This window comes from Balaenoptera borealis (genome assembly GCF_965194805.1).
Source record: "Balaenoptera borealis genome assembly, chromosome: 5".
Taxonomy (NCBI): Eukaryota; Metazoa; Chordata; class Mammalia; order Artiodactyla; family Balaenopteridae; genus Balaenoptera; species Balaenoptera borealis.
This window is the reverse complement of record NC_138862.1, coordinates 143,964,243-143,990,348: the sequence shown is the minus strand read 5'-3', so window position 1 is coordinate 143,990,348 and position 26,106 is coordinate 143,964,243. Positions and strand designations below refer to the sequence as shown.

The 26,106-nt window shown below is 44.2% G+C and overlaps 1 protein-coding gene and 1 long non-coding RNA gene across 11 annotated transcripts in view; one reads left to right on the top strand and one right to left on the bottom strand.

The window, feature by feature from the left end:
- Positions 1-26,106, bottom strand: part of LOC309629151 — a 147,355-nt gene that overhangs the window by 5,779 nt on the left and 115,470 nt on the right. The gene's annotated exons all lie outside the window — the stretch shown is intronic.
- The window catches only part of THRB (thyroid hormone receptor beta), a 384,719-nt gene that overhangs the window by 283,915 nt on the left and 74,698 nt on the right, over positions 1-26,106 (top strand). For 8 of the 10 annotated variants that reach the window (XM_082392783.1, XM_082392785.1, XM_082392786.1 and 5 more), the window contains one exon: positions 24,289-24,348. The exons of the other annotated variants lie outside the window; for them this stretch is intronic. In XM_082392783.1, coding sequence (XP_082248909.1) covers positions 24,289-24,348 — 60 coding nt within the window. The remainder of the gene's footprint in view (positions 1-24,288; positions 24,349-26,106) is intronic. 10 annotated transcript variants of the gene reach the window in all.

Sequence of the window (26,106 nt, the reverse complement as noted above, 5' to 3'; positions counted from 1 at the left end):
CCTAATGTATAGGTTTTTCAGAGTCAAACAAATCATCTAAGTTGGGGAAACTCAGTGTTTTATTGTAGAGCCCATGTCATTTCCGAAGGTGGCCCTCCTAGTGTTCCTGAGGGTTTTCGACCCCTCCTTATGACCACTTCCTTCCTTCCTTCAGAGATAGAACCACAGCTGTGCTCTTGTTCCACAACCTATGGAGAATATCTCTTCACGAGGCCAGAGGTTGCTCACAGCCAGATAATGACGCCACTTAAAGATAATGAATGTTAACGGCTTGCGTGCTGTTAGCATTTCTCATCAATAAATGCTCTTCTAACATGGGATTCTGTTCACAGCTACTTAGTGACCCATCAAACCCGTGTTAGGCTTTTAATATACTATTATCATAAATAATGTTATAATGAACCACAGTGTACATAATGTGACACCTCTCTGATTATTTCCTCAGGATAAATTCTACAAAGTAAAAAAAAAAAAAAAATGCTGGGTCAAAGGGACTGAACATCTTTCAAAACCTTTTCTGTTGCCAAATCGTAACCAGGTCACTGGACCAATCAGCACTGCAGTGTCCATTTAATCACATATCCTCTAACTTTGGAGTTTTGTGGTAGTTTAATTTTGAGAAAGGCAATTAGTTAGGCAAAGTTTTATCACAGTTTTTATCAAAGTTTTTCAAAACTTTACATTTTTCTTATTGATAACAGATTTGACTACACACACACACACACACACACAGTTGGCCACTTAAATGTCTTCTTTGTAACTTACCTGTGCAATGAACTTTTCTACTGTACTATTAGTCTTTTTCTTATGATTCATATATTAAGGATTTAATTCACTGTCTATCATAAATGTTACAAACTTTTTCCCATTTTAGTATACGTCTCTCCTTTTTGTTTATAGCAATATTTGACCTTTTTAAAAATTTTTCTTCTCTTGAAGTAATTCCATACTAAAGGTTGCAAGATGAGTTCAAAGAATACCCAAAGTCCTCAAATGTTGACCTTTTATCACGTTTGCTTAATTCTTTCCCCTCTCTCTATCTCTACGTATATAATTTTTATTTGGTACCATTTACAGATAAGCTTGTGAACATGATGCTATGGCATTCTTGACATACAGAAATTTTTAGTTTAGATATAGTGAGCTCTCTGGAGATGTCATTTTAGGATTCCTGTCTTTGTTTTCCAGCTGAGAACGGGGCTCAGTGGGTCCTTGGGATGAGTTAACACTTCTGTGCCAACACGTAGTTCTTTTCACTTAGACACAGGGACGACTGCTTAAGAGGGAAGGTTGTCTCAACAAACACCCTTTGTGCACCAACGACAGACACCCCCATGGTACCCTTGCCCTAGCCTGGGGGTGCAGGGAGGGGAAACACGACAGTGCTGGCTGGTTCCTTCCCTCCTGCCAAAGTCAGGACAGCCACGCCCAGGTGTGTGTACTGGTCACCCGGCAAGGGACTTAACACAGAAGCCAGATGTGGCTCTGCTCCCTTTCCCCACGTTGCTCCAGAAACCAGGAGCTTGGATCGTTGATTTATATACTCCTGGCATAATTACTCTGAAAAGGCATCTGGAGGCTTATTTCACTTTTTTCCGAATTCCTGTTTCCCCAGTTGTGGCCAAAAATAAAATGTGGCCTTGGATGCCATAGAGCCAGCTATGCACATTACAGTGTGGCCACACATAGTTTCGGAGAAAGAAAAATACCAACTTGCCCAAAGAGCTAGCTCTACTGTTGGTGGAGCCAATCACAGAAGGGAACTTGGCTTTTATATTTCTTGGATATCTAACCACCTGAAGCAATGGGGGCCTCTTTGCTCCCTCCTCTGCATGGTGCCACTTCTCAAAGTAACCAAAATCTCACTGCAAGTCAGCTAGAAAGGAAAGGCCAGGCTTCCCCCAAATGCCTTGAGGGCGAGAGGAAGGCTGCTGCAGACAAATCGCACAGAGGACCTTTAAATTCCTCCCTGGATGTCCCTCCCCATCACTCCTGAGGTACCTGCAGAAACCCCAGGTCCCCTCCTGGCTCTGGGGGCTGCAGACCCCGCCCACTCCCGTCAGTAGCCCCGCCCTCTGCCGCTCTCTCCTCCCACCCCGTCTCCACCTGCTCATTCCCCTTGGAGGCGGTGGCCCGTCGCTCCACCTCTCCCGTCTGCATCCCCCTGTAAGGCTCTGCTCAGCAAAATAAACAGATCTTGCTTTCTAAGGAACTCACCTTAGAAAGCAAAGGAAGGGAGAACCATAATTGCTTATCATTGTACATTTTCCCCCATCACACACAAATTAGAAGAGTGAAAGTCCCTGAACGGGGTCCGGTCTGGGGAAGAGAGGAGACCAGCATCTCAGTTCAAGATTTCCTCCAGTGTCCACCATACAGGGGAAAATCAAGAAAACCACACACACACAAAAAAGGGAATTTCTGTGCAGCTAACACATCACCCTTTTCTTTAACACGAAAGCAAATACGGAAGGAACAGTGATACTTTCTACAATACGAATGGGTAAAGGATGCCAGACCTGGCAACATCATCTACCTAAGGAAGAGCTGGCCTTCTGGACTCTGTCTCTGTCCCTCTCCCATCCCTCACCTCGTTAACCTCCTGAACTTCTCCTGGGAGAGAAACTTCCTACTGAAAAACATGGGGCTTTCGGAAAAAGACCAAATTCATGATATCTCACCAAATTCAGCCAGATTCGTGAAAATCTTCCCTCAAAACTCCTGGGGACGCGAAGACATTTGCTTCCAGACCAACTTCACTTTCCAAATTTGAGCTGCAGACAGGGGGTCAGGAAGGTGACATGTCAAAAAAAAAAAACAGCAGGGCTTTTGGGACTTCCCTGGTGGCGCAGTGGTTAAGAATCCGCCTGCCAATGCAGGGGACACGGGTTCGAGCCCTGGTCCGGAAAGATCCCACATGCCGCGGAGCAACTAAGCTCATGCGCCACAACTACTGAGCCTGCGCTCTAGAGCCCGCAAGTCACAGCCACTGAGCCCGCGTGCCACAACTACTGAAGCCCGCGTGCCGAGGGCCCGTGCTGTGCAACAAGAGAAGCCACCGCAATGAGAAGCCCGCAAACCACAACGAAGAGTAGACCCGCTCTCCGCAACTAGAGAAAGCCCGAGCACAGCAACGAAGAAGACCCAATGCAGCCGTAAATTAATTAATTAACTAATTTTTTAAAAAGTTTGAAAAGAAAAACAGGGCTTTATAGAGTGAAAGGTGGGAACACGAGAGTGAAGAAAAAAAATTGTCATACAGAGTGAAGTAAATCCGAAAGAGAAAAACAAATATCGTATATTAACGCATATATGTGGAATCTGGAAAAATGGTACAGATGAACCGGTTTGCAGGGCAGAAATAGAGACACGGATGTAGAGAACAAACGTGTGGACACCAAGTGGGGAAAGCGGGGCTGGGGGGATGAATGGGGAGATTGAGATTGACGTGTATACACTAATATGTATAAAATAGAGAACTAATAAGAACCTGCTGTATAAAATAAAGAAAGAAAAGAAATGTATTTCCTTATCAACAACCCCTGTATCCTCCCAGAAGCCACCCTTTACAATATTTGGCCTCTCCTGGACCCCTACCGGGGGCCCCACTCCCTGCCCCGCCCCACCCCCATTGTCACTATCATCACTACTGTCACCACCACCACCATCACCCCTCAGTATCCACCATCTCCACTCTTTCGAGCCCCCTGTAACCAAGAATTGCCCGCACCTCTCTATTCGGCTTCTGCTGACAGTCACAAATATCAACCCTAACCTGACAGGTTCTGTTATGTCAGGACAGATCTTCCTCTCTGTTCACCCAAGGCCCTTCAAAAGAACTGAAAGTCATTTTTCCCAACAGGAATTTAGTCCCCGATGAACACGTGATGTTATTTCATTTGCAATGAGCCAAGAGGTACTTCTCTGGGCCACCTCCACTGGTCCCCACCCCGCAACTGACAGCCCCGGGCTCGTGTTTTACCTCCCTTGGCTTTTCTTTTATGTCTTGGCCATCGTGACATTCTCGCTCTGGAATTTTCTGTGCTGTAGAAGGGAAACTAGTGTGGACGTCCAGCTCCCCAGCCTGTAGGATGCAGGTGCATCCCGTCATGGTGCTGCTGCTGAGCTGAGAGTCGTTTTCTCCAACCCTCACACTTCACACATCAGGAGGCAAAGGCGAGCACGGTGAAGTGACCTGCCCACGGTCACCAAGGCGGACAGTTGAGTGTTTGGACACTGTTCCCAAAGCATGGGAAACTGTGGGTTAACTGACTTTAAATAGTGATCAGGTCTCATTTTCTTTTTCTTTTTTTTCTTTTCAATTTTATTTCTATTGCATTCCCATCACCATTGCTTTCTCTTTTTGGGGGGGCCGTGCCACGTGGCATGTGGGATCTTAGTTCCCCGAAGAGGGATGGAACCCAAGTCCCCTGCAGTGGAAGCACAGGGTCTTAACCATTTGACCACCAGGGAAGTCCCACCATTGCTTTCTAAGTATCTCTTTTTTTTTTTTTTTCACACACACACACTGTATTTTATTTTTACAAGAGATAAATCGACTGACACCAAGCATTGTACATGGATGACCACAACAAAAGCAACAATGATTGCAATTACGAAACATGAAACACACTTATACTATGTCATAATATTGACATTCAGTCCAGTAATCCTCCACTGTAACAGCTCCTTTATCTAAGTATCTCTTTAAAATGCTGCTATACAGAGTCACTTTAAAAGACATTTTTCTCACCATACAACCTTCCAGAGGTCCAATCTTACAGAACTTTTGATTGCCCACCATTTTCTTTTTGGTATTAAAGATGACATGGGAGGAACAAAAAATAAGCTAACAGTGGGGTTTACATTACATTACTGAGGACTCATGTTCTTAACTGAAGCTCTTAGTCTATTTTGCTAAGCAGTGCGTATATAACAAATCTCCAAGGAAGCTGGATTCAGCAGGCTTCCCTCAGTCTCCAACGAAGCTGGATTCAGCAGGCTTCCTTTTTTGGGGAGGACCTACCCTTGTTCTGCTCTGATTTGCCTGCACATTCCAATCACCCTGGGAGCTTTGTAAAATCCCAGGGCCCATGGCACCCCAGACCAGCTAACTCAGAATCTCTAGGTGTGGACCCAAGATTCAGTATTCTTTTAAAACTGTCCAGGTGCTTCTGAAGCGTAAGCCAGTCTGAGAACCACCATCCGGACACAGTGGTTCTCAGCCCAGGCTGCCCGGTCCAGGTCCCCTCGGGAGCTATTTCAGAATACCAGTGCCTGCGCCCCACCCGAGAGACTCCAGCTGAGCTGGTCTAGAGTGGAGCCTCTGGCGTCTTTGTTTTTTTTAACTCCTCAAGTGATTCTAATGTGCATCCGAGTGTTGAGAAAAGAGCCGTTGTTCTCAAACTGGGTGGTGGGGTATCAGAATCACTGAAAATTTTGGTTACAAAAAAAGGCAAAACCAGCTCTATTCTACAGTATTACCGAATGACAAGGACCTGGGCTTCTGGGTTCCTTACTAGCTCTCCAGGTGACTCTGATACACACAGAAGCTTAAAAACCACTGATCTAGTGGTGTTTTGTTTTGTTTTGTTTTGTTTTGTTTCATATTGGATGTGTTTAAGCAAATGTTTGTTTTCTAACATTCGTTCTAACATTTATAACATTCTGGCATTTCCTCTGAGTACCTACAAAAGACATCTAAAATATCACCCGTTAATCTAGGGTGAACCAGGACAAACTGAGAGGTAATTCATGATGCTTTGCTCTGGTGGATCACCTGGCGTGCCTTGTCACTTTCACCCAGGAATGACAAGCCCACAGCGCCTGCAATCCACATCTGGCTGGTGGACCGCGGCATCTCATTTACCTCAAAGGCCCATCAGGGTAGGAACCCCTCCAAATCACATGATCATAAAGTCCTTCAGGGATGCGCTCCACTGGCAGCATTGTTCACTGCAGGAATGGAGCTGCCATGAGGAAACTTATTTCTCTGTCCTGCAAATTCTTGCAAATGATCGAGTTAGACACTGAACTCAGAAGGCCACCCCATGCTTCTTTAGTGAGTAGTCTGAGCTGTATGGAGCTTTTGGTTATGGGAGGAGTTCCCACCCCCCACCCCCCAGAGGGTTTTTTTAACATATAAATTAAATGACTACCATTTTAAGCCTCAAGAGAATGTAGCTGTCTGGGGAACGGCCCCATGGTGTTATGGTTCTCAGTCTGGACTGCACGTTTGATTCACTCAGGGAGCTTTTAAAACTCCTGACGCTGAAAATGCTGAACTTTTCTCAAAGGATGTGGTGAGGATGGAGGATGGATGTAAATCCTCTAACACAGGGTAGGGCCCACTGAGACTCAGCCTGGAAGAGCCATCCTCAGGCAGTACCTGGCACACGTAGGCACTTGACATTAGTGACTGTCAATTTAATGGTGAGAAATGGCCCATAGAATTACTGCGCTACAATGGAAGAAAACAGATGTAAGTGAATGTTTGTAGGTTTTCAAAGGTCTGTTGTGCAGGTAAGCTTACATTTTCCCTGCTTTGCTTCGCTCACTCCCATAATTCCTGCCTTCTCTTTAGGGTCCCATTCAAATTCCACCTCCTATTTAGGATTTCTTAAAAGAACTTTCTGTACCACCTAAGGCCTTTTCTTTTTCTAAAAAGTGAGAGCCAAGAAATACCTTTGTTATTCTTTATTATTATTATTATTTTTTTAAAGGAGGTATTTTTTTAATTTATTTATTTTTATTATTTATTTTTGGCTGTGTTGGGTCTTCATTGCTGCACGCGGGCTTTCTCTAGTTGCAGCGAGCGGGGGCTACTCTTCGTTGCTGTATGCGGGCTTCTCATTGCAGTAGCTTCTCTTGGTGTGGAGCACGGGCTCTAGGTGTGCGGGCTTCACTAGTTGCAGCATGTGGGCTCAGTAGTTGTGGCTCGTGGGCTTCAGTAGTTGTGGCACATGGGCTCAGTAGTTGTGGCTCACGGGCTCTAGGGCACAGGCTCGCTAGCTGTGGTGCACGGACTTAGTTGCTCCGTGGCATGTGGGATCTTCCCGGACCAGGGCTCGAACCCGTGTCCCCTGCATTGGCAGGCGGATTCTTAACCACTGCACCACCAGGGAAGTCCTATTCTTTATTATTTTATGGAAAGATATTTTTAATGAAGGAGTCATCTAAACATAACATTTGAAGCAAACAATTTATGCAAAAGGAAGTAGATAATTTTTTAATACAATCTCTTCCTTTCTGCAGTGCCTAATAAAATAAGCATCTTAAAACACTGGCTGGCATTATTAATACTTCATCTTCCATGGGCCTAAGTTCCTATACCAGCCGAGGCAAAGGGGCCATAGCACACAGCATCTTTCTAGATGCCCACACTCCCCAGGAGGAAGGATGGAGCAGGATGTAATCACAGGAGGGGGAGGTGATAGCAGAAAATGGGAGGGGGACCCACATCCCCCTGCAGCTGCCAATAAAAAGGAGTTTAAAAAAAAAAAGCACTGGTTTCCCATCCTTCGATCCCATTCTACCTGTACAGTGTCAAATTGTGATTCCCATTTTTCTGCCAGGACCCTCTTGTTAACCCTTAACCTCCCACCTCCCTTAAACCCTGTGCTTTTAAACATTTTACCTGCCAAATTGCATTTTTCGGGTAATAGAATTCATTGCCTATTTCTAGTCATCAAAACATATATAATCTGATATTTTCAATGTGCAGGATGAAATGACCAATGTTCCCATACGCCACAGATATATAGAAAAAATGTGTTTATTTTTCAAACACCAGAAGGCATAAGATTTTTCATGAAAGTAGCACAGGCTGCCTCCTATGGTTGTATAATTTCCCTTGGGACTTTTCAAAGTTTTTAAATTGTTCCTAGTTCGCCCAATACTACTTTTATGAACCTCAAGTTAAGGGCCATTTGAATGAGAAAACTCTGAATATTCTGTACTCCAATTTTCTCAACTCTAAATAGGAATTATGCTCCTATATTACTCAGCTAAATAAAACTGTAAATGAAGCCATCAGAATACCAATTACTGCTGGCACTCCCTTTAATCAAAAAAGCCTTTCAGTATTATTATAAAATCATTCTTCAAAGATTACGTCTACGTAAATGAATATAAAATAGCTTACCCATACTCAGTAATGCCTAATGAAAATATTCATGAGCATTTCAATCCTGTGCTCCAAATTGGATCAAGAAATCATTGGCATAAATCAGAACATTCGTAAATTCTTTGAGTTTTTTCCAACAGAAAATTCTAATTAAATTTAACCTTAGAGCATCTAAGAGATTGGATTCTAGGCATATAAAGGTAACTGAGAAGTAGTCCTTACCTTGGAGGGGCTCGCGGTATCAAGAGATCAGTGTCTGAACACGCCAATACACATTTTTCGACATCGAAAAAGACTTATAGAGGTTTAGAATTAGGAGAACTCTCAGAGACCGTCTGACCCAACACCCTGAAATCACAGGTGGAGAAACTAAGCCCCTGAACTTAAAAGAATGTGCTTCTGGCCACACAGATGGTTTGATGGTTCTCATAGACGATTCCTCTCACTCCTTCAAGCTTCCAATTGACTTGTTGCGTTTGTAAAGGATTGAATGATATCACAGATAAGAAAGCTATTTGCAATCCTCAAAGGCCTATTAGTAAAACAGTGCTCTTGGCTTTAGCAAGATGAACCCTAAAATCTCAGTGAGTTCATACAACAGAATTTTACATCTGACTCATGTTAAATCCAAAGCCACGTGTTCTTGCTTGGTGGGTAATGTTCCTGTGGTCCTTTGGGAACCCAGGTTCCTTCCTTCTTCCATCCCCACTCACCTCTAGGACTTCAGAATTCTCTCCATTCAACAGGAGAAGGGAGGAAAGAAAATGAAAAGATGCATGGAGATGCTTTATAGGAGGGGCCTGGAGGTGGTGGCCAGTGCTTTCATTCTCAACTGCAAGGGTGGCTGGGAAGTGCAGTCCAGCTGTGTGGCCGAGAAGCAGGGAGACGCAGATTCTGATATGAGTCTGTGTCACAAAGGGCTGTACAAATGCATGAGAATATTCTGGAAGTGAGTGAGGTCAGCAAGGACTTGGTCTTTATATTAAAATCATCTTTGTGTTCAAAAAGTTGTGACAGTCCTCTGCACCCCCTCCTGGTACTGTCAGCCTCTTTAGACAGGGCTACAATGCTCTGTTTTGCCCACCTGTTCTAGTTGCTTCTGGAGTTGGTGTGGTATAGTGAAAAGAACATTGGAGTCATGTGTCCTTGGGGCCAAATCCCCCCTTGGCCACTTATTAACCCTGTGAATTTGAGCAAGTCGCTTAAGCTCTTGGAGTCTTAATTTCCTTATTGTCAAACGGGGGCAGAAAGCATCCTAGCACTGCAGTGAGAATCTAAGTAAATCAGTCAACATTTATGGGGGTGCTCCTGTGTGACAAGTTCTGTGGTCCCCAGGGAAACAGCAGAGGTCAAAAAAAAATAAAAAATAAAGAAGGCACAGAGTAATATGCATACAGACATTGTCCCTGGCGGGCACTCAATACACCTGAGTTGCTCTGGCCTCCCCTCACCACCCTCCTCTGCACACACTGAAAATTTGATAGGATTTTTTATTTCTTTTTTGGCCCTATGCATCTAAGCCAGGAAGACACGTTTGTCCCTAGAAATTCTAACTAGCATAAATCAGTGACTAACAATGCATCTGAGAGACGAAGAGGTCCCGTGGAGAATGTTTTCCTGTTGTTTGGGACTGAATTGACAGGGTGATGATTCCATGAGGCATGTTTCAGGTACAAGGGCTTAAAGCATAAGGATCTGAGCTACCAAAAAATCCGTGTTCAGTTCCAGCAAGAGTAAACAGAAACATGAAAGCAGAGAGCGCACTCCAAGGCTGGTGGCCTTGACATCACAAAGCAGCCTTTACAAATCAGAGAAGGAGGCTCTTTAGAGGTGCTGAGTGGGCCCCTGAGAGCAGCAAGCCCCTCCTGCTCGCTGACAGGTCAGGAAGAGCATGCAAGGTCCCCAAGAGAGGGGAGGTTTCAGTGTCCGCACCCCAGTGACTCGGAGGCCTTGTCTTCTGGCTGAGGTCCTCTCCTGAGACCCCAGAGGAGCCCTCCCCTTTGGTCCTTCTTGATTCCCTGTCTCTTGATTCCCAGCCCTTGTTTTATTGCTTTTGATGATTTCTCAAAAGGACAGAAGAGCTTTCTATTTGTTTGTTGGAAAACCTTCCTGTTTTTCACTTGCTTCATTCTTTCCATGAAGCTCTGTTTTATTTCTCTTTGTTTGCTTTTATCTTTTTCTTTTAAATGCGGAAAACGCTGGAGGGGAGAGGGAGCAGGCAAACAATGAGGACAACGTGTCTCCAAACCAGGAAAGTCTGTCCATCTCGACTCCAGTTAGCTCTGCACCAGCCATTGCTAATGCCCCAAACCATATCCACACTGCTGACCCCTTAAAAGGCAGCAGGGGGGCCGAGGGCACAGGCCTCTGGTTACATCCACCTGGGATCCAGTGTGGCTCTACCTCTTCAGCTGTGACCTTGGGCAAGTGGCCTTCCCTTTCTGAATACTCAGTTTCTTCATCTGTGAAATGGGCATGACCATTACCTATCTTGATACTAATGTAAGGGTCAAAAGAAACAACATGCTTAGCACCATGGCTGGAACACTGGGAGCTCAAGTACTAAACAATAAACGCCATCATCATCACCACCACCACCTAGATATCTCCAGGTCAAATGCACCACCCCGCCAGGAAAGCTTAAGGGGACAAATGCAGCTATCTTGTCATCTTGCTCAAGCACATTTGCTAAATCCCATAACCAAATGCCATCCAGCTTTCCCCAGCAACCCATCCCACAGTCCAAGAAGTAAAGAGTCATGGGAGTGACTCAGAAATAGGTCTTCCCGTCCCACTTTCCAGGCCTGATCCTTGAGAAGTGCCCATTCATTTTAAACATCCCTTTAGGATATCTGTGAAAGGAGACATCACTGAAAATCTGTTACTAAAGCTTCTAGAATCTTTTGGCCACTGGCCTGCCTGCATAAGACACCCAATTCTATTGTTCTCTCCTTTCCAGACAAGGATTTCTTACCCAGTCCCTTCCCTTGGAAGAACTCAGGAAATATTGACCAGGCCTGTGATTCGCCTAATCTCTGCTTTGGGGAAGGGCAGTTGTAGCCGGAGTGGATTTTCTCTCCTTTCAAACTACAGAGTCCATGGCATGTTTAATTAATAGAGGCTTAAGATTCCAAATTTCCAAGATTCAGAATCTGCTGTTTTTCCTGACCCTGTCAAGGATTTGCCATGTGCCACAAATTCGTTGAAGAAAGGCCTTCGATCTCCACATGCGCTGACCAAGAGGACAAGAATTGAATTGTCTAGAGTATGGGGTTCCTGGACATGCTGTTGGGTCCACACTTCCCAATCTGTCTTGTCCGTCCCCATCTCACCCTCTTTCTATCTCTCGGGAACTCTTTCTGTCTAAGGGTCCGGTCTGCTTGGGCCCCTTGTAGCTTTTACCACTGTCCCCCATTCCCACCGTCGATGGCACGCTGCATTGCTCACCCCCGTAGAACACCATCGTGGGCCAGCGCCCAGGGGAGCACTGGTTGAGAAAGTCTGCCAGTTATCTTGGGACAAGGACCACTTCAGCCCAGTATTAGTTCATCCTAAACCATCAGCAGCTGCCTTCATGCTGAGGCCAGATTTGAGACATGGAACCAGGGGCTGCTCGTTCTGGAAACAAGGAGGTCACTTCATCGGGATGAAGGCTACCTGCCCTCACCCAGCTTCACCCCAGACGGTCTCAGCACTCCCTGTGTCACAGGGGAGGCTCCTGATGGAACTTGGTGTTAGGAGTCGGTACACTTGTGGGAGGTCAGGCTTGGTTTTGCTTGTGACTCTGTCCAAATGGCCTCCATCAAACCAGGCCCCCTTCTTGGACTCGCGTTTCCTTTTCTATAAATGAGGTGTTTGAACTGGTGTGAGCCCTCAGGTCCCTTCTCGGCTCCAGCTCGTCTCTGAATTTTACTCTCCAGAGCCCATAAGATGAAGACCCATTGAGCTAGCTAATTTGCCTCTGAAATTCAGCGTGGAATATTGCTACCCATCAACCTACCATATACGTCTCCTAGCTTGGTGCCCATCAGGACAAAGAATCTGGAGAGCGAAGTAAAGTGAATTCGCCCCAATGTAGGTTTGGCGAGCGAGGAGCACTTCCACTTGACATCGTCACACCCTTTGCGTATGGAAGGGCAAAATCTTCTGTTTCTGAGCCTTAAAATGAGAAGAAATGACTCTGACGCTCGTCTCCACGGCTAATTATTTTGCTCAGGCTGTGTCTGCTTCGCTTGCTTTAAATAAAAGCCTACGCAGGCTGCCGTCCAAATATAGGTCCACAGCAGTCCAGAGAGGAGACAGCCTGGGACTTATGGTAACGAGGGCCGTTCAAATACCCAACAAATGGGTCCTATCGTATCAAACCCACAAGTCAATATTAGAAATGAAGAGAAGGTAAATAAGCTCTGTTTGGAGCACAGGAATTTTTTATAGGGTTTCTTCCCTTGCTGGAAAGCAACTGTGATCAATACCAAGTACAAATAATTGCTTGTAATAAAAAAGTATTCCGGGAATTCCCTGGCGGTCAGGTTGTTAGGACTCCGCACTTTCACTGCCGAGGGGCGCAGGTTCAATCCCTAGTCGGGGAACTAAGATCCCACAAGCCGTATGGCACAGCCAAAAAAAAAGTTTAAAAAAAAGAAAGGTATTCATGACTCTATCCCAATGGAACCACATCACAGATTTGTTTATGTATGTTAGGACTTTAAAAGGTGAGCAATGCTTTGCAAATTTCACCATCTCGCCCATCTACTAAAAATAAGTGCCTGCGTTTTTAGGGCACTCTCGCTAAAATTTCCCAGATAGGAGCTGAATTTAGATTAAATTCATGAGTCACTTAAACTGCAGCTGTTCCTGCTAGTGTTGGATCTATCAGCCATTCACACCTTCGTGTGTATTAATTCAACCGGTCTGTCCCTCCCTGGAATCAGTCACACTGGCCGTGGGAGGAGGGTAGAAAGGAGGAACCCCAGTGCCTCACTCGGGTCAGAGGAAGAGAATTTTTTAAATTTTTATTTATTTATTTATTTATTTTTGCTGTGCCATGTGCGTGGCATGCGGGAGCTTAGCTCCCCGACCAGGGATCGAACCTGCGCCCCCTTGCAGTGGAAGCGCGGAGTCTTAACCGCTGGACCGCTCAGGGAAGTCCAGAGTAAGAGCATCTTGAACCAGAGGCCATGAGAATCTCGCTCACCTCACAGTCTTGCAGGCAGGTTTCTTAACCTCAGCACCCTTGATTTGAGGGTCCGGATAATTCTCGTGGAGGTTTAGCCTGTGCATCGTGAACTGTTTCGCAGCATCCCTGGCCTGTCTCCAGACACTGTCAGCTGTCTCCAGGAAGGCAAGATCCTGGGTGCGGACTGCCAGCTTAGGAGCAGCCCTATAGGTGCTCGTGGCAACTTCAGGCTGTGACTCTTTGTGAGTCAATATGCGGGTCCACTGAGTGACCCTCGTGTGGAGGTGACATGCCGAATGGGATTTTTCTTCGAGTAGCTTCCTCGCTTTGGAAATTCACTTCCTCATCCCCGCCTTGTCTCATCTTCCAGGCAAATGGACCCCTAGAATTGAGGCAGCTGTAGGCAAGGCAGCCCCAGGAAGTGAGCTGCCCGTCCATCTTGGGGAGCAAGTGTGGATCATTTTTGATACCTTCGACTTTGCTTGCCCCACTGTCCCAAATAAATCCAACCACGAGAATACGCAAGAGAACACACGCTCTTTGGTCGGAGAGCGCGTTGGTTCCACCATTTTGGTAGCTCGACTCCTTCCGCAGAAGCTGCCATCTGTGGACGCGTACCAGACACACGGGATAATCGCTAACAGCACAATATTTGTTCTTCTTTTGGTTACTATTTGGTCAGAAAATATCTCAGGCCAGACTTTCAGAAAGTTGGAAATGTTTGCGTCTCAAGCATCTCTTGTTCCATGCTCAAAATAAGACAAGCCTGTTCACTTGGACATCATGTGCATCCTACATTTCTAAAGAAATATGCTCTTGGATTCCATTCTTTTTTAAGGAGAGAGATGGCTTCCTGAAGCCATGTTTCCTGAGGAGCTAGATGAACCTCTCTCAAAGCAATACGTACGCTGAGACGGTCCACTGTCATGCCCTAGGATTTTCCATTTGCCATCAAGCCAAGCTTGGCCCCCTCTGGAGGAAGATTCCAAGCACAGCACTGCCCTTTAACTAGCTTCGTGACTGTGGGCAAATGTTTTTCTTCTCTGGGCTACCATCGCCTCACCTGCAGAATGTAACCTAGGGAGTATGAGAAGAGCTCCCCATTTACTGTCTGTAACTCTGGACAATATCTTTAGCTCTCTCGGCCAGCGTTTCCTCATCCATGAAACGGGGCTCATAACACCATCTCCTTCACCAGCGTTGTTCTAATGAGTAAATAAAGCAGTGTGTGCACCGTGCCTGGCACCCAGGAGACCTTCTAAAAGGGCTACCTGTCAATATCATAAACTCCAAATGAAATTAACCCGCTGTCACTTCTAAGCCATCAGGTGGCCTTTTAACCTTTGAGATGGGCAGCTAGGACACAAGTCAGTTCTTCCTTACCTCAGTTGCTTGTTCATTTTTGTCTTCTTTCTAAGTTTTTTGGCCACTTGGAGGCAGAGCCGGTACTATTGTAAACTTTAGCCTTTTGAAATAATCAGTGTGGGAATGAGAATCATGCCCTGTACAGCTGTCTTGTGTTTGGTAAATTTACTGGAAGACAAAAGTCTTAATTAGAAAAACAGCCCCTAATGTTTGAGGTACCAAGTGAAAATGTCAGAATTTGAAACAGTGTTGAGATTGAGCAATAAATCCTTGTTGTATACCAAAAAAAAAAAAAAAAAAAGTATGCTTTGAATTAAAAGATCATAGGATAAAGAATCAGAAGACCCAACCCAGCACTTCCCTCATCTGGGTGACTTGCAGCACGAATGTGACCTCTCTGAGCTTTAGTGTCTTTATTTCAAACCTCTAACTCCGTGTTTCAGGCCACAGAATTTAGTTCTTCTGCCTGAGATGGTCACCTAAGTCATTTGGTGTCGGTTTCCCGTAACAGGGAGAGGTGTGGCGTGGTCAGCTAGACCTCCTCGGGTTTGGATCCTGACTCTGTCCCTTACTCACTGTGTGATCTTGAGCTTGTTGCTAAGCCTCTCTGTGCTCCAGTTCCCTCATCTAAAACCTGAGGATAATCTTGCTGCCCCACAGAGTATTGTGAAGATTAAATCTTACATTTAATCTCAGAATGGGTGCCTGACATCTAGTAAGCCTACATTCAATGTTTGCTATTACTTTTATTATTTTGCTGGCTATCTCTAGAGAGGAAATGAAATGAAAGGAAAGGAAATTATAATCGGAAATCTTTGTGTTTGGATTTTTCCATTTCATGAAGCAAAGTTACCAACTAACCATTTAGGAAATAAAGGCATTAAAGGCACGTCCCCGAAATTGTGTCATTTGTAGAGACGTGGATGGATCTAGAGACTCTCATACAGAGTAAAGCAAGTCAGAAAGAGAAAAACAAATATCGTATATTAACGCATATATGTGGAACCTAGAAAAATGGTACAGATGAACTGGTTTGCAGGGCAGAAGTAGAGACACAGGTGTAGAGAACAAACGTATGGACACCAAGGGGGGAAAGTGGCAGGGGGGGTGGTGGTGGGATGAATTGGGAGATTGGGATTGACATGTATACACTGATATGTATAAAATAGATAACTAATAACCTGCTGTATAAAATAAATAAATACAATTAAATTTTTTAAAAAGGCACATCCCTTTACTTTCCCTAACCTGAAACCCATCAAATACTACTTTCCCCTCTGATTCCTGGATAGGAAAATCATCTCTCTCTTCAGTGAATATGAAAAATCCCACCAAAGTTTAAACTGGCTAAACCACACGTTTAACAAATCCTGTCTACTTTGTATGGAGACTGTGCCCTAGAACAGAGTGTCTTAGACATCAATGTGCACGTGAATCACATGAGGGTCTGGTTAAAAAGCAGATTCTGATTCATCAGTTCTGGGGCCAGCATCCCACATTTCTAACAAGTTCCCGGTGACGCTGATTCTCTGGGTCCTCGGACTACGGGAGAGTAATAAGGCCTCTTAGACATTCACAAGCCATTTGAGGATGGAGGGGCCACGGGGCACGCCTGGCCCTCGCTGGGCTGAATTGTTTCCTCTGTAAATGAAGGGCATATCTGCCGTGATCTTGATCCTAGTTACTTCTCTGCACAAAGCAATACGTGGAAAAATGGTCGTGAAAACCCAGAGGAAGGGACCTCTGTAGGCCCATATGTTACTCTATTTTATTAACACCAGGTGTATATGTTTGTCCAGTTTGTTAAGCCCTGAGTGTAATTCATTGATAGAATTTGTGTTTTGCTGCCAAGTAATAAGACTCCTTTAAAGTGATATACAAAATTGTTCTGATTACCCAAGTCATACTTTGTCTTTTTATTTGATAAATGGTAAATCTCAAAATTTGTTCTTGATCCACAAATTATGTCCCAGTCCTAGGTTCCAAAGTTAGAAAAGATTCACATTCTTTCCTACTTGTGGAAGGTGTATTTCAAGTTTGGGAACATAAAATGGGGCCGAACTTACAGGCGACCTATGTTTTTTTTCAAAACTGTGGGTTCAGACTGGCAACAAGAATAAACACTAAGATCTGAACTTTCGCACAGGAGAAATCTAATCCTGGCAACAAACATCTGTTCCCTTTACTGTGCATTTGTGGCTCTTTCATATGAATGTTTCTGCAACAGCTGTAGCCTTTTTAATATCCTAAATGGAATCTTTGTGGCCATTAGAGTAATTACCTCCAAGTTTGAGTCATCCGACCTGAGGATTCTCTGATTAAATTCGGTATGAATTATGGAAAAAACCAATGACCATTCCCAAGGGAGGATTCCATTGTGTTCACTGGAAAGTCCTTTCCCAGTCTTTGGGGCCTGTGGTCGGTGTTCCAGCACTCAGCTTGTTCCCGTGTGGGTAAATACTTGTGAGATATTGCTCGTGACCCTGGTCACTGCCACGTTTTCATGCGGTGAAACTCCAAGTGGAGTTTCCGCCGGTGGTCTTTGAACGCATGTTGTTTTGTTGCTTGGTTTTTAACTTTGTTTCAAGCTAAACTTTAAAAGAGATGAATGTGCCTCCCATTTAAAGGTTCTAAACACACACTTGTAAAAATGTTTAATGGTTTTAACTTACCAAGAGATGATCCTTGTAGTTTCTAGTTTCAGAATACTTATTTGAGATTTCTCTGGCTATGTTGATTGTTTTTCATGGAGATAGTGATTGCCTAGTGGAATAGGCAGGAAAACTGGAGAAGTGAGACCAGCCAGATAAGGAAGAGATTTGTTTCTGTCTTAGCAGTTCCCAGATCTCACTCACTTAATGGACTGAGGATCACTGCCAGGGAAACGAGAGAAAACCGCTGTGATAGCAAACTTAAATTCGCCTGCATGCAAGGGCAGAGAAGGCCAGGCTCAACAAAAGGGCAAATTAATAGGCAAGTGCTCAGGAAAAAAAAACCAAAACCACACAGCAATGGAAAGCAGCCTATCTGAACAAAGAGGCTAATTTTGCAAGACTTTGCCTACAAGACGATATTTCTGAGGACGCGTTTCAGGTAAACAGACAAAGGCTGAACAAGGGCCTCAGCAATCTTGTTTATACAGTTTCAGGAGTAAAGCAGCTGATGAGTAAGCCTTGACTGGGATGTTTGAGCACATTACCCCCACCTCAGTATTTCTTTCATTCATTCATTCATTCATTCATGCTGTACATACATCAATGCAGTATTAATAAAAGCTTTTCTCTCTAAATTTTCAAATAAAATGTCATTATTTGTTTCTCAAACCCCAGCGCCCAGTTTCTTTAGACACCTCTGCTCCAGATCTTGAAATAGCCACAGACACGTAGCACTTGGAAAGGGGAGGAAATGAAGAGAAGTTTGGGGGAAAGAGTGGAGGGGCCATAGGAAAGGACACTTAGCTGGGCCACAGGGAAACAGAACAAGCACAAAGGGGAGAAGGGTGCTCCCGCTGGGCTGTGGAGGAGAGGGATGGAGATGGGGAGAGCTGCCGATTCAGTTCAGTTTCAGTACAGGCAGTGAGCATTCCGTGGACCAGACCCCAGTGCTGTGTGCTGGGCAAGCAGCTAAACGAGCCATGGTCCCAGCTATTAAGGAACTTACAAATGTAGCGGGGAACTAATAATTATTGTGCATTGTAACCCATCCTAAACAGAAACACAGGAGTCAGTTAACTCGCCTCCACCCTTATTTCCTTATTGGTTTAAATGACAGACACACTACCTATTTCTTGATATTGCTATGCATATAAATGAGATAATGTATAAAAAAACACTTAGGAGACTACCTGGCACACAGTAGGTGCTCAGTGAACAGTAATTTGTATTTATGGAGCCCAGTCTAGTAACCTGGCATATAGTAAGTGCTCAGTACATTTTATAAGTGTTACCAAACTCAGGTCTAGCTGCTCCCAGCTCGAAAATCAATACTCAAGAGGCAAGTGTTGGTAGAAACGGAAAATGTTGCCTTTAATCACAAAGCCAGCAATCTGGGGAGAAGGTGGACTTGTGTCCCAAAACCAACTCCAAAGATACTACTTGGCCGTGAAAGTTTTTAAAGGGAAAAGGGGAAGTAATCTCAGTTAATCTTTGAGGTAGGAGGTCAGACTCATAGGCTCCCACTGCGTTCAGGCTTGTCATCTCCTCCTGATCTTTCTTTAGATGCTGTTTGTTCTTGAGATTACTGAAGGGAAAGCTGGGGAAGAGATCTGGTCCTCTGTTAATTACTTATTCTTCATTTCTACTTCTTTGATCTAAAGAAAGAACCAACAGGTTAAGCAAGGTATTGTATGATCCAAAGATTTGAAAAGTGTGCTTGGGCCAGAGACGAGTAGAGCATGGGGCACCTGGTTTAAGGTTGGTGACAATATCAAGGTGACAAGACAAAAGGGACCTCCTGCAGAGAGCTCCTTCCTGCAAAGGGCTCTTTCCTGCCAAAAGCTGCTTACACCAGCATTATTACTATTATTATGCATGTAAAGTACCTTGTACACAATAATATACATGGTTTCCTTCCTTCCTTATTCTCCCTAGCCACAAGTCCTTTAGAAGCCAGGGGCCTGGAAGGCCCTATCCTCAGCTGTGACCCATTCCCTCGTGTGCCTTACAATGATCAGAGCGTTTCATTCCATTTTGCAGGTTTAAATTGTGGAGAGTATCAAGGCAGTCTCTGGTCCCAACCTCCAGGGCTAGCCAAGTTTTTATATTGGGAATACGAATATATATCAGTGAGATCTCAGAAACAGTACACGATCGCATGTTTTTAGAACAAACAACGAATGTGTTTCAAAGGAAGAGGAACTCACCACAGGCTGGCATAGTAAGAGAGGCTGTGTGGGCAGTGTCCACCCTGCCCTGGGAGGTTCCTAGTGTCTGTGTAATCCCGCCCACCGGGAATGGTGGCTTTGATCTCCATAATCATTAGTAGGAAAATAGGAAGGGACCCCTGCCAGCACTCGCATTTCTGCTCAAAGCTAGGCCTCGTACATATGTTGCTTCATGTCGTCTTCACACTCACCCTGTGAGGTATTTTCACCCCAGGTCCCTCAGCAAAGTTGTGTCACCTTCCCTGACAATTCTTGAAAGTAGTAGTAGTGAATATCCTTTAAAAATAGTCAACTATTTGATTTTTGTCTATTGCAGAGAACTCTCCATTTCTTGCCCAAATATTCCAAATTTACAAGTCTCGTGGCTTCCACTGGGGAAGCACCACCCACCAAGGCCTTCATAAATGGAAGTAAAGGGTTCCCAAGGCCGTACAGCTTCAGGTCACTCTTGAAGATTCCCAGGCCAGGTAAAGAACGCCACCCTGGGCAGATTCAAAGGCACCAAGAGACAAGCCCGCAGCCCGTCCTCTGGTGGCCGGCCCACCCCATCCCAGATGCTACTAGACCAGGGGTGCTGTGCCAGGTCAGGGGGCCTGAGAGGACGGCCCTGACACTCACCAGCCACACAGTGGCACGTCTGTGGAGCTCGGCCACACACGTGGCCTGGGAAGCAAACAGTGGGCTACACCTGTGACCTGGGCAGAGCATTCATGGGGTACAAATGCCAAAGTAAAAACAGTGAGATCACCCAGCCTGGCACTGGGAGGAACAGAGTCACCCGGCTGCCCTTTCTGTCTTCTCTGAGCACAGAGCACCCCACAGCCTGTGCCCCAGCATCTGTCCCTGGCGGGGCCACCTTTGCTGCTGACACTGAACAGTCTGGCTGACTTGTCTCGCACAGAACACGTTACTGTTCTGTGGGTAGAAATTCCTGGATAGATAAGAGTCTGTGTGTGCCCTGTTCAGCTTCAGGGGTTTTTTGACTTGCCTAGATTACATTCAGTTATTTCCAAGTAACATTTATTGAGGTCCTGTCATGTTAAGACACTGTGCTTAGAGCTGTGGGATTTGAGAGATGGATAAATTGACTAGGGTCCAGTAAAGGAGGAAAAATGTGGGGATGCCACTGACACACAAGGAGGCCATGGTAAGTTCTTGCCCTTGCAGAGGAGGCAGGACAAACAGGACAGATATTCCAGAGAGAGGTCCAGTTTTCTCCAAGTCACACAGCTAATAAGTGGCAGAGCCAGAATCTGAACCTTGACTAGCTGAGCCCATAGTCTTATCCACTATCCTATCCTGCCTCTAAAAAAGCAGAACAGCTTTCATTTTCACCTGCAGTTTGGGGACGATAATACTGTTGGTGATAGAAAATCGCACTGAATTGGTTTTAATAGTAATGAATCCACCTTGTGACTAACCATTGGCTTCTGGATAAGAAAATAGGCAGAGTCTGTGCTTAGGTAGCAATTTTCTCTTTGCAATTATCAGATTATTAGGGAACAAGAAATATTAATTGTCATTCATTGACATTGTGCTAGGCAATGTAAGTGTAACCACAAAAAAAAAAAAAAGAGAAAATTATACATGTATATAAATGGTTATATCACGAGGTAAAAAGTAGCATTCAGAGGAAGGGAGATATGTTTTGGAACTATGGAAGTTTGAGGGTGGATGGATTGGTTCAAGAAAAGCTTAAACAATGAGCCAGGTCTTGAAAGTTGAATAGGGATCAAACCTGTGTCCTCACTATTAGGTTGCTTGACCCACCAAGCTAAGCAAGGCGGGTATGATGATAGTCAGGAGCCTGAACGGAAATGCCTACTTCGCCAAAACGTCTCTCCCACCTGCCTTGCACGGTCATCAGAAATCCAGCTTTAGGCATTCATTCCTGGGCTAGGGTCCTACACTCTTCAAGCACCCTCTTTAAATCACAACTTCTGCTGAGAGGGGTGACTCATCCCAGGTTCCAAGCCATTAAGCTAGTGGTGTGAAGTCATTTGTCAAACTTCTTTCTTCTGGAGATGTACTTTGAGAATCACGTTTAGAAAAGACTTGAGTTTGGAGGATGGGGCAAAGGAAAGAGATCATTTGAGTGTATGAGTAAAGAGCCAACATTTACTGTTTACAATGTGCCATGCACCGTTCTGAGACCTTTTTATGTACGAACTTATTTAATCATCACAGCAATAGAATGTTCCCATGTTGCAGGTGAGGAAACTAAAGTACAGAGAAGGGAAGTGACTTGTCCAAGGGCACTAAGAGATCTGTGAGTAGGGGATTCTCCCACAGTGGTGACTGAGCACCCAGAGGACTGCATGAGAATAGCAAGAACTTGGGAGGAGGGAGAGAGACGACAAAAAAGGGGTCAAAAGGAAGTGGGAGGTCATCAAAAACAACCTCACCTACACACATGTTCTGTTGAGGACCAGGTGGTGACGGTAGCGGTGTTGATGATGGTCATGGTGTTGAGAGTACAGGTAAGGTACCTGTATCCACTGAACATAGAGTATTTTATTAGGAAAAATAACACATTGTTTTATTAATAGTATTTTTCCCTTTGGATAGAAAGAGATACATATGGTCATGTACACAATATGGATTAGTGGTTACAGCACTGTGTACAACTAAAAAGCACTTAATTACTAAATACAGCCACATACATCATTTCATTTGAGCCTTAGAAAAATCCCAGGAGCGATATTATATTGCCCTTTTGCAAATGGAAAAACTGAGACTTAGGGACAGGAAGTGATTTTCCAAGATTAGACCCATCAACCACTCTACAGAGGGTTGGGACGCCGATCTTTCAGCCCCCTCCCTGCCTCCCTCCACCAAGGTGTACACGGGTGCAACACATTCGGTTTTTCATTTTCAGTTGCCTTCCTGGAGAAATGCAACCCTGAGAGGTTCTGCATAAGGGGAGATCTAACCTTCTTGTAAAAGGGGGAGGCAGTTGGATCCTGGTGGTTTTCTTGGTATAACAGGACGTGGTTGTATAAGGGTTGGGAAAGGGGCAGTCCAGGCATAGGGAAGAGCTTCTGCAAAGACCCTGTGGTGGGAATGAGCTTCCCAGGTTTGAAGCCCACATGTCCAGAGGACAGAGAACGGGGGGCAGAGCCACGGGCACGGGGGCTCAGCAGGACAGGCTGAGAAATCCCACAGAGCCCCGCGGGCTGCAGTAAGAGCTGAGGACTTCCTTCCAATCTTGATGGGAAGTCACCAGAAGATTCTAAACAGCAGAGCAATCTACTCTGATGTATATTTCTAAAAGCTCACTCCGGCTGCTGCGTGGACCATAGCTTGGAGGTGGCTGAGAGTGAAAGCTTGGAGACCGGTTGTGAATATCAATAATTGGGAAAATTGGACAATAAACATAGTTTATAAAGAACTTTCAAAGTATTCATCAAATGATAGCTATTAATAGGTCAATGGCGACTTAGCAAACTAAGGCAAACATATCAGTTAACTACAAAAGATATGAAAGAGCAGATGAAGTGCTTCTTTGAATTTTAGTTTCCCTATCAACCAAGCAGTAGAACACTGTGTACTTCCGGGATGTTCATGGAGATGAATCAAAGTGTCTAGCTCTATACCTGGCCCATGGTAAATGCTCAGCCAAATATGAGTCTCCTGTTATACGTGACTCCACAAATAAAAGTCAGATGATGTGTCTGAGAATTCCACAAGGCTGAATGTACGTGTTGGAGTCAAAACTTTAAACGGAAATCAGAGACATCATACTTAGTTGCCTGATGCTCTATGATGATAATTCTACACACTCGCTGGGTTGGCAAAGCGTATTATATATACATCCGCTGAACATAGAATATGGTTTGGGGGTCTCAGTGCCTCATACCGATGGCCTTTTAATGCAAACTCCGCGCTCGTAATTGGTGCCATGAAACCCCAGCCTACTCAGCAGACCTTTTCTGAGCGCTTTGTCATAATTCCATTTCCTTTGCCTGAGCACTTTTCTAAGGTGTAAGCTTGCTTTCGTGTCCTGAAATACTTGCATATTTTCATACAATTCTCCTTTTTTGACGGACAGGTTTATTTTCTATTATCTTTAACAAAATTTCCAGAGATAGGACGTAGGCAGTTCTGTTCATAGGATTTATGTTTGTTTCTTTTTGCAAAAGAACCCTTTAGGTCAACGCTGGGTCATTCGAGCCACTAGAATTATGGTCATCTAACACAGATGCAATCATTCAAATCTAGACGCCCTCGAGACACACAGGTCAATGTGTGTCTAGCTATTTTAGTAGCAGTTTACATGCCCCTATCTAGTTCTTTTCTTTGATTCTACTTATTTATTAGTTTGCATCATAACTGACAAATTAATTGTCTTGATGTCTAGACTATGAAATATTGAAAGCCATTTGTTAGCTGGGATCCATTAAAGAGTTCATTCTTCATGTGAATAATAAGATATGGTCATTTCCAGACTCTCCCTTTTTAAAAAAAATATATTTCTACTACTGTGCACATTTGTGTCCCAGATAATCCTCAGAACGACAGGCTTTTTGAGTGAGTATTTACTCACATCCATACCTGCAATCTACAAGATAACTCCAGTTAACATCTGACTTTTAATGCTTCAAGCAGTAGATCCCAAAACAATTGATGAATGTTTTAATTGTAATGCGAATTTAGTCCAGGGCGTGTAAAACCTTCCAGTCTGAGAAGGGAACTGCACCCTTATCTGATATCTGCCAATAATTTGTTTTCTTACCTTAGATTTTCTTAACCCTGTGGATCTCAAACTCTACTGGGTATCAGAACCATCTGGAGAACTTGGTAAATATACAAATGCCCAGGCCCCATCCTATTTCAATAAGCCTGGTCTCCTGCCTTCTTTAATAGCGTCTCATGTGACTGATATTTACCAAAATTTGAGATTCACTGATGTAGTCTTTTGAGATTTTAATCCCTCTAAAAAGAAATATCTCATTGGTTTGAGGTTTTGGGGAACGAAAGGATACAGAAATAGCAGGAAATCCCTGAAAACCATCATTGCCAAGCAAACATGGAAATAACACAGTTCAAAATGTATGTAAGTTTTTTTCACATTGAAACTATACAAACATTTGGTATAATAAAACCTTGTTAGCTTGATATTATAAGAAATTAAACCCTAGCAATCTTACTGGCGAGGTACAAATTGGTCTCCAGCTGCCTTTTCTGATAGATTTTGATGAGATTGAAGGAGAGCCATATACCTACCAGGAGGGAATGAGCTTTGTCACACCAAAGAGAAGAGGTTTTGCAAATTCACATCTCACCTAGGTTCTAAATTTTTTGCCATTTTCTGAAATTCTTTAGGGGGTATGAAGTTGCATTCAGCATATCCATTATCAAGCTAAGGAGGTTCTGTTATAAAGGATTTTGTCCCTTTTTCTTTCTTCCTTTTTTTTTTTTTTTTTTTTTCCTCTTTTTCTTCTTTTAAATCTGAAGGAAAACGTTCAGGGCTTCAAAACACTAAAGAGAAAATTTTGGCTTAGGCCAGTGTTCAGTCTAGAGCCAAACTTACAGTGGAATTCAAATGCATATAGTAAGGAATTTATTCAGAGCAGCTATCCTAATAATCTTTCACTTTGCTCTATTCAACTGTCTTAAAATTTCCTGTTTCAAACAGCTATGTTACTTGATTAAAACAATGTTAACATTTTTTGTCTCTGCTTTCATATCAAATAACCTAAATTTTTGTTTATAAAATTGGATCATTGAAATCTCAACCAATCCATTAATAAATAAATAAATAACAGAGTTCACAGCATCCTTGGCAGGCAGAATTGAAGAAGCCTGGAATCATGTCTCATCCCTCCTTGGGAATGGAATAGGAATATATGCCCTTCTCTTCTTGGGAAGATAATCAAGAATCCTCCTTAAGTAAATCCCTCGAGTTTTCCCGTGAGCCAACCAGGACTTCTTAGTCCCAGATGTGCCAGCACTGCCCCAACAATAAACCTGCCAATTAAGCAACAGAATATCCTTATCATGAATGTAATTACAGACAGTAATTACGAGCTCGTAAACGCCTCCCACGAATGGAGCCCTTTTCCCAAGCCACCTCGGACTCTTAGGAAAATGGAAGGCAATCCTATCCCCTGCCTCACCGCAAAAATAACCTCACTTGCTTAGAAGAAATTCCCGCTCTTGCTGGCCCAGGGGACGTGCTGAGCAAACTTTAATGGGCTGTGCTTTAGGGAGGAATGTCCCCTTGGGTGGGGTCCCTTCCAGCATGTCTCATCCGCGCATGTTGACTAGCTCCCTTCACGAGGGAGCAGTGACCACCCAGTTTGGCTATATTTCTTAATTTCTGTGCAGGTAGGGGAATTAATACCACATTTTAAGAATTTCTGCGGAAAAATCAAATGTTGGAGGCGCTACAAAAAACTGTGATAACTTTAACATTACTTGAAATGGGGCATTAGGGACTTCCCTGGTGGCGCAGTGGTTGAGAATCCGCCTGCCAATGCAGGGGACACGGGTTCGAGCCCTGGTCTGGGAAGATCCCACATGCCGTGGAGCAACTAAGCCCGTGCGCCACAGCTA